Source organism: Tupaia chinensis, unplaced genomic scaffold (assembly GCF_000334495.1).
Source record: "Tupaia chinensis unplaced genomic scaffold, TupChi_1.0 Scaffold000225_1, whole genome shotgun sequence".
In the NCBI taxonomy this organism is placed as follows: domain Eukaryota; kingdom Metazoa; phylum Chordata; class Mammalia; order Scandentia; family Tupaiidae; genus Tupaia; species Tupaia belangeri.
The window spans coordinates 3,190,712-3,200,113 of NW_006159700.1; the positions used below are offsets into that span (position 1 = coordinate 3,190,712).

The window sequence follows — 9,402 nt, forward strand, 5'->3', positions numbered from 1 at the left end:
GGAGTTTAAACCACTGGGTCCAAAACTTGAACCGCGGTCAACTACATGGGAGTCCAGCAAATAGCCATTACACCAACTGCTGGTCCCAAATGCCCTTTTTATTACACTTTCATAAGCTAGAATAATCAGTACTTGAGTAATCAGGAGTGCCATTTGAAAAGTAAAAATTTTGGAAAAAGGCATGTAAAAATGTAATCTCTTAAACTTATTAAAATTAAGTAATACCCTATAGAATTCCTCAAGGTAAAAAGTCCTTTCAGAATGAATGAGTCATGAGATAAATATATCAGTTCTTAAAACTGTACGTTCTCTAAGTGTACTGCATCATATTTACTTACTGTATATGTCAGAATCATCTGTTAATATCCACACTTTGAAGTGACCGTCTTTACTAGCTGTAACCAAGGTGGGGTTTTCAGATCTTTCTGCATTACAGAAACACAGAGCTGTAATGTGGTCTTCATGAGGCATGTTAATCTTCGTGTTAAGAACAAACCTAGTAGGAAGAAAACCACAAATTTATTCTTCCATCAGACAGTATGATACATTTTCATTTAGGAATTTCTTACATATTGTACATGTTACAAGGTCATCATTAACAGGCAACTGATAGATCATCACCCAGAATGACAAGCGCTCTCTTTCCAGTGGTCGTAGGACGCAGAGTTATAATACATCATCTGTGTCCGACTTATAGAGAGATTATGATACACAGTGGCCAACCCACTGGAATGAAATGAGTACAAAACTGGTGTCATCGATTAATGATAACTTGAAAGGGCACAGCATCGAACTGTAGGAAAATGGCAGAGAATCCAGATTACTGTCTACTTTTTAAAATGAACAGAAAATAGAATGACTGAAAAGCCTCAACTGTGGCAAGAAAATATGCAAAAGAAATGACCTATTCAAATCGTCCTGGTCATTATTATTTTCAGTCACCGAAACAACCTCTTAAAGCTTATATCCAGCTTGAGGGCAGTGCTTTGAATAAAAAATAACCCACGGCAGCACTGTGCTCTTAAAAGAACATCAGGGCAGCACAGTGTTATGATCTAAAGATGTACAGGGTGCAAGAGAGGTGACTGGGACAACTAATCTCTTTAGGCATGTTTCTTCATCTCTAAAATGTGGACAACAGGCGTATCTCACAGTGTTCTGAAGATTAAGACAATGGGTATGAAAGTTTAGTTCTCGGCATGCATTATATGTTATTATAGCCAAGCACTAGAAACCAGTGGGTTCCTTATCCAATCATAACGCATGTTACATTGCATTACCCCTCTGCCTACACTCCTTACTTTTCCAAACGTTAAAGAAAGAGCAGATCCTAACTGTGGATTAGCCTGGAATTAAGTATATGTACTTACAGAGGTGTCACTTTTCCAGGTTTCTTCACCTACCCAAAAGATGACATTATGACTTAGAGGATGGACACCAATATTTTCTCAGAGCAGAAAGCTTAAATAAAGGCTTTATAAGAAAAGTTAATAGTTTCTCCGTATCACTAAATCTAAAACTTATCAAAATAATACATCTTAAAGACAAACAATAGAAACTATAATTAGGAAATCAAATATTATATACTATGAAATTAAGAACTGATTATATAGACAGTATTACCCTTGTGTTTTCTTATTATATAGCCACAGTTTCATCTGCAATTCAAGCTCAGTTTCTTTTTCTTGTCGTTGTTCCACGGTTGCAAGCCAGTTTCCAAAGCAGCCAAATGCAGCCTTTGTTAGTTCAATTTGGGTCAGACCATAATCATTGATATATTCTTGCTGTATAATATCTAACTGCAGGGTTAAAAAGAAAACCCAAAATGTTTATTAAACACATAAATGTTAAAGCAGTCAAGGAATAATTAATTACATCCAAAATAACTTTTAATAAGACTTTTACATAAAAGGAAAAACAAACTAATTGTTACTATGGACAACAAAACTGCCATTAAAAAGGGCATGTATAATATTTTATCAATTAAATAGAGATTATTCTTCAGTGACACTGAATATCAGCAATGACTAAGACAATACACGATACAACAGATGTTCAATATACAGTAATTCTTTTTACTTGTTTTAAAGAATACACAGTTTTATGCAAAAATCTCATGACTATATTCTACTACAATAGAAAAGAAGAGATCAGAAATAAACCTATGACCTTTAAGATATGAAAGAAGACTAGCAATGCTGTAAAAAGTCCAGCATTTTAGTTGTGGTTGTTTTTCAAACCCCATATCTTTGCCTATTTACCAAGTAAACAAGAGTACCTACTCTTTTGTGTACTAAGTGCTTACTATTTCAGGCACTGCACTAGATAATGAGTGTATATAGATCAATAAGCTTCCTTTCTTTGAAGGTTTAAAGACCCTAAAGAGAAAGAGATATTAACTGTTATGGCTGCTATGATAGAAATCTGTAAATACTGTAGGGCACAAGGAAAAAGTGGGATCCAGACTAGATTGCATTTATCAAAATTAAAAGAAGTGTTCCTTGGGGCCAACAGGTGACATGATGGTTAAGGTGCTGGACTCTCATATAACTGACCATGGTTCTAGTACCAGACACAGCAGCTTGAAAATCACATGTGCATGCCCAAACTCCAGAGAGGAGAATGAAGAAATTGTGTCATGGCTACTACCCCCCTTGGTGGTGATTTCTCACCTTCCTTCTCTGTGTCTCTCTGGTGAGCACATGTGCACTATGGCAAAAACATTAAAAAAAAAAAAAAGTGTTCCTCTTTAATATACACCAAAACTTTTATATTAAATACGTGAATATGACACTATTTTACTACAAAGTACAGATTTACATAATTCGTATATTCTCATTTCATTATCTCTTGTGATTCAGAAGCATAGATGTTTGGGACAGCAAACTAGAATGCGTTCTGAAACAAAACATGGAAAGAGAGAGAATGCACACATGTAACATACCAACTAGCTTACATGTACATGCAACTGTGGCCTAATTAAAATTATGTTCTAGACAACTGCAAAAAGAAAACACAGATAATATCAACTATGTTCACAATCTTGTTTTAGAAGCTATCATATAAGCTACTTAACCCTAGTGGTACTGCAGAGAACTTCCATTAGTTTTTAAGGCTAGTTAATAGATCAAAATCTTACATTGTACAACTGCTTATCACTCTGGAGAGAATAAAACTGCAGGTGGCCAGGTTTCCCATTTAAAACCAAAGCTTTAGTTCTTGGATCTATCATCAAACCAGTGAAGATACTCCTGTCTACAAGAGAAGTGATAAACAAAATTAAAATTACAGAAACATTTATTCTTAAAATATGCATGATTCTAAAGTCATTGGGCTCTACAATACCTTTCACTAGGCCTTGAATTACTGCAGACGCCTCAAGGTTTCGGTGGATAACTATTATCTCTGGGGATTAAAAGAAAAGAAAAAAAAATGTTTAAGCATAAATAATTACGGCCAAAACTTCAAGATGAAGAAGTCATTTGAATTGATATCATTCTGAAATATGCCAAAATGCAAAACTACCTTGTTAGCTCAATTAGCTTTGAGTATAATTGGAAAATCAGGAAGATATTATGTGATTTAGTCGAGAAACCAGAAGTGGATGGGGGCTTTTCTGTTAAGAATCTTGTTTTATCAACTGTGCCTAGGAAAACATTTTAAGTGCTGTTTCAGAAACTATATATAGAGAGTATATCTAAAAGAGTTTTGCTTTCAAGTAAGTCATACCCCTAATGGACTGCTCAGTTATGTTCTTTTCTGAAAGTATAAAGAATATAACAGAGCAAGTCATTAGTAATAAGACTTTTTCAGTGGGATCTGGAGTTTACAAAGAGCTCTAGCCTGAGCAGCAATAAGATGAGCAAAGTTTGGAGAAATACAAGAATGCCTCTAGTCCTATCAGAGTTTACAGTGATATTCTCACTACACCGAAACAGAATCTCACAGGAATCTTTTGAAAATGTCACTATATTTAAAAAGACACTGATATCCACTTCAAAACCTTCCCATATTAAAAGGTTTTGCAAACATTAAGTAACACAAGAGTAACTAAATACACGTAAGTCTTCCATTTTCATAAAAAGCAATTATCAAAGTGCTGGATTCTGAGTGACATTTGGGGGTAAAGAGGCTGGAAATAAGGAATACAATTAAAAAATGTTCATTAAATCTCATACTACTACTCAGTTTTAGGTCTCTGTATTTCCCATTCCCTACAGAGGTTAGCTGATTTATGGCATTACACAAATTACGTTTCCTCGCATCTACAAAGATGTAGACATACTGTTATCAGAGTGAGAAGTACAGAACAAGTCTCCTGCAGGTGAGACTGCAATATGCTCAATCGTCGCTCCAAGACGGGGGAGAAACTCCTTATTCTTCTCCATCGCATCACGCCACTCTACGAGCACAGATTCACGGCCTCCACTCAGCAGACTGGTGCCTTTGCGTCATCCAAAGAGGGAAAGGACAGAGTTTGGGGGGGACAAAGTTTAATTAGCACTTTCATGTGTTTTACCATATTTCAGGAATAAACTATTTAAAAATTACACAAATGACATATAAATATCTTTTAATACACTTTCAACACAGGATTTAAAAGGTACTAATTCAGAAATTTTCTTTTCCTGTGGTATTTGATTAGTTTGTTGCCAGAGCCATTGACTTCTGCCAACAGCTAGAAAAGTTGGACGCAACGAACACCCTCTATCCAGACGGCTTCACTGATAAATTTTTCCAAACACTTAAAGAATAAACTGATCTCACTCTTTTTTTTTTTTTGGAGAGGTTTTTCACTATAGGGTGGATGCGTGCGCGCGCCAGACAGACAGAGAGAGACATAGAGACAGAAAGCGAGAAATCACCCCCCAGAGGGGATGGTCACGCCGCAATTCCTTCTCCTCCATTCTCCTCTCGGGATCTTGGGCATGTACGGGTAAGCGCCCGGCGTGAGTTTTAAGCCACCAGGTCCGGGACTCGAACCGCGGTCGACCATGTGGGAGTCCCGCGACATAGCCATTACGCTAACTGCTGGTTCCCACTGATCTCACTCTTTAATGTAAAAAAAGCAAAGAAGACTTCCCAATTTGTTTCATGAGACTATCATAATGCTATAATAAAGCCAGTCTACAAGAAAAAAATAATAATAAGCCACCTCCATGACAGACACAAATTCCAAAACAAAATATTAGCAAACTGAATCCAATGAGGCATTGAAGGAATAACACATTGTAGTTTACTGCAGGAATGAGAGTCATTTCAACACATTAACAAACCAATGTAATTAACTTCATTTATAGAATAAAGGAAAAAAATCATGACTATCCAGATAGATGCAGAATAAAAGAAATGATTAGAACTTGGCATTCATTCATGATTAAAAAAAAACAAATCTCAGTAGTAGTAGTAGACAAATGAACTGAACCTGTAAATTTTCCCAAGGGCACCTATGGAATATCTACAGCAAACATCTTACTAAGTGGTAACATACTGAAAACTTTGATATGCTGTTATCCTTTTAATATATCATCTGATTCTGTTTGATAATATTTTGTTTTGAAAAAAGAAAAACCTTTTTTTAATTTGTTAGCAGGACCATGAGCTTGTGAGGGAGAGAGATGAAGAGACAGAAAAAGAGAGAAAGCACCCCCTCGAGGGGGATGTTCATGCTGCAATCCCTTCTCCATTCCTCCCATTGGATTTTGGGCACGTGTACTTATGTGTCTGCTGTGCTTTTAAAGCTGCCGGGTCTGGAACTCGAATTGTGTAGTAGGTCATGTGGGATCCTGCCACCCTAACAAAACAAAGATCACAAAAAACATAACTGGTTTGGAGTGGTATTCTCTCCATCATGCCACCAGATGGCTGTTTTCAAATTTTTAATCTGTCAAGGAGTGGCTTTAATTTTCATTTGTTTTCTTATAATGTGCTGCTTTTAGTACAGAATGATAATGGTCTTGAGAACTTTGACCCTGTCGTTAAGAGCGCTATTGCCATTTTAATTCAACATTAACTGGATGCCCTAGTGTATTGAAATTGGAATAAGAAAGGCTGAAGAACTAGAATGAATAATTATTTCAGTGATTAATAATTCAATAATTAATTCAGACCTCAAGATTACATCAAGGCACAATTTGTAAAATTTTAGAGAAGCTTTCACAGTAAGTGAATTTAGCTAGGCAGTGAATGTAAAATAATTGTATGCAGTTGGGACCAGCACTGGTAATGGCATAATGGTTGAGGTGCTGGACTCCTACATGGTTAACTGCAGTTTGAGTCCCAGATCTGGTAGCTTGAAACTCACGTTGGATGTGTGTGCATGCCCAAAATCCCAAGAGAAGAAGGAGAAGGGACTGTGATCTGGCCATCCCCTTTGGGGGGTGATTTCTCACTTTCTGTCTCTCTGGCGAGCGCACACGCCCTATAACAAAAATCTCACTTCCAAAAAAAATAATAATTGTATAAAGTCAATTTGTTTTTAAATACTACCAAGTCAATGAGAATATGAAGTGAAAAAATGCTATTAGCAATATCATCAAAAAACCAACAAACACCCAGGAGTAAATCTAGTGAAAGATACATGAAAATCCTACGGAATTTCAAAACCTAAGTCATTGAGATAAATTAAAGACCAGAAAAATAGAGATATCAACTGTGGTTACAGATAACAAATAGAAGTTGGAGGTATATACGGGTTTATATAGATACATATAAAAACCTCTGTACTGTTCACTTTGCCTTTTATCATATTTTTCAAAACAACTAAAATCTGCATTTCTTTTACATAGCTTATTTCCTATTAACTCTTATACAGAATCAATATTGACATTTCACAATTATATTATGTAACTATTCTCATTTCTGAATATTCATACTACTTGAAATATAAAATTGAGAACTGTCTAAAAGACAAGGTTGCCTATTGTACTTCCCATACTAAAGCTCTGACTGGGGGTGAAGTGTTTTAGATTCTTCCTGTTTCTTTCTTTAAGAGCCCATTAGCTTTGGGACTGGCAGTCAGCGTAATGGCTATGTCGCTGGCCTCCCACGTAGTCGACTGCGGTTCGCGTCCCGGACCCAGTGGCTTAAAACTCACGCCAGGCGCGTGTGCGTGCATGCCCAAGATCCCGAGAGAATGGAGGAGAAGGGATTGCGGCATGGCCATCCCCCCTGGGGGATGATTTCTCGCTTTCTATCTCTCTGTCTCTGTCTGTCTAGCGAGCACATGCACCCTATAGCAAAAACCTCTCCAAAAAAGAAAAGAGCCCATTAGCTTTAACTATTCTCTCTTCCCAAATACTCGGCTTAAAAGCAAGTAAGGCCACTATAGAAAGGTGTAACTACTGATCACAGTGAGAGAAGGTAGACAAGGTGAATAAGGGCAGCAAGGCAGAGAAAGAAACTGAAGAGAAACGGCAGAAGAAAAGACCCTGGGGAAGAATAAAGTGCCTGGGACATTCATGCGCACATAGACATAGCACATGAAGAGGAGTGTGGAGAAGATAAATGAGTTATATTTTCCTTTTACTCTGTGGGGTTATGCCTCTTCATTCCCTTTCTAGTCTCAATCCCCATATGTCACAACCATACTCCTCCTCTACTACATACACTAGTCATTGCGCCTCCAAACCAAAGCCTCAATAGCATGAAGATGCCTCCCGCTCCCTGGAGCTCCTGTGAGTTAAAGCCCAGGAACATTCTAAGGAGTAAATCTAGTGAAAGATACACGAAAATCCTACAGAATTTTAAAACCAGAGCAACATCACAGTATCATCTAACTTGTCCTGTAGCCTCCAAAAAACGGAAAGAAAAATCCCTTTTCCTGCCTTCCCATTTTTCGGGCATCTAGCATCTTTTTTCACAGTACCAGTCACAATACACTTACTTAACTTCCACATGGTGTGAGGGTGCTAAAAGTAACTGAAGAGAAAATGTACTTCTCCCTATTTTTGTGGAATACCTTTCTTTCTAGGAGATATTTTTAACTCATGATAGTCACATTCTCATACAGTTTACATGGGACAAAAATAGGATCTGAATTAAAAATTTAAAACTAGTGGGGTTGGACCTGTGTGGTCTAGTGATTCAAACCAAGTGATCAACGTGTGGTATTAATCTTGGCCCCACAGGCTTAAAAAAATGCAAGGTACATGTGTGCACGTCCAAAATCCCAAGAGCACAGAGAAATAGAGAATAAATTGTGGTATGCCTCGGTCTCACAGGAGCTATGCTTTCTCCCTCTTTCTAGGGAGTGCAATATACACTTTGACACTTTGAAGGAGCTGGAAATCTCAAGTATTGTGATATATATGTGTTTATAATTCATTTGGCCCATGCTATTTAAGTCTTTCATTGTTAAATATAGTAAATTAAAATATTTGATTCAGGGCCAGCTCTGTGGCACAGTGGTAATGCACTGCTTAGAAGACAGATACCACATGGTAACCATGGTTCAAACTCCTGGCCTGCTCAGCCTAAAAATGCCAGGCATACATACCAATACCCAAGATCCAATGGGCTATATAAAAGGCATCGTGTATAACCAGATTCTGTGGAGGAGGCCCTCCCTCATTCTCTTTTGCTCACATGTGTGTACATGCATTCAATCATAAATAAATAACACTTGATTCATAAACGTTTTTTGGAGAAGTTTTTGCTATAGGGTGCGTACGCTCGCCAGACAGAGACAGAGAGACGGAAAGCGAGAAATCACCCCCCAGAGGGGATGGCCACGCCGCAATCCCTTCTCCTCCATTCTCCTCTTGGGATCTTGGACACGCATGCACATGCGCCCGGTGTGAGTTTAGGGCACCGGGTCCGGGACTCAAACTGCGATTGACTACGTGGGAGTCCAGTGACATAGCCATTACGCTAACTGCTGGTCCCTTGATTCATAAACTTTTAAAAGCTGATTTTAATTATTAAACCTGCACTTACCTGTCACTGAAAAAGCCAAATCCATAACCATGTCATGGTGCCAGTGTAAACATGTATATGTGTATTTCTTCTCATCATCAAAATTCCTCCTATATGAGAAAACCAAAATTATTACTTTGATTACAGTTGTTATTAATTTAGAAAAATAATGACATACTAAGTATAACACAATATATGCTAAATACAACAAATCATATTGAGCTTACTGGTTTTAATGTGCAAAAAGTGTATTTTCTATCAAATCCAGAGTCACTTTTCCAAACAATATACCATCTAAAGTATAAAGTACTCTATGAGATATTCACTATTGTCAGTCTTTTCTCTTTGGTCAAGGCTGACTTTAGTTCTCTTCAATAAAATAATTAAAGGCGACATGGAATTTTTCACAAGCCCAGCGTCAGACATCTTAAACAGTAAATATAAAATGAGGAACCCAATAATAAAAGCAAAGGAGGGGCTCAGCAG

At 37.4% G+C, this 9,402-nt stretch overlaps 1 protein-coding gene across 1 annotated transcript in view; it reads right to left on the reverse strand.

Annotated features, from left to right (window-relative positions):
• Positions 1-9,402, reverse strand: part of WDR75 (WD repeat domain 75) — a 39,521-nt gene that overhangs the window by 15,703 nt on the left and 14,416 nt on the right. The window contains exons 8-13 of the mRNA XM_006147843.3: positions 8,938-9,026; positions 4,286-4,444; positions 3,346-3,405; positions 3,140-3,255; positions 1,624-1,799; positions 339-496 (exon numbers count right to left, since the gene is read on the reverse strand). Of these exons, the coding sequence (XP_006147905.1) occupies positions 339-496; positions 1,624-1,799; positions 3,140-3,255; positions 3,346-3,405; positions 4,286-4,444; positions 8,938-9,026 (758 nt within the window). The remainder of the gene's footprint in view (positions 1-338; positions 497-1,623; positions 1,800-3,139; positions 3,256-3,345; positions 3,406-4,285; positions 4,445-8,937; positions 9,027-9,402) is intronic.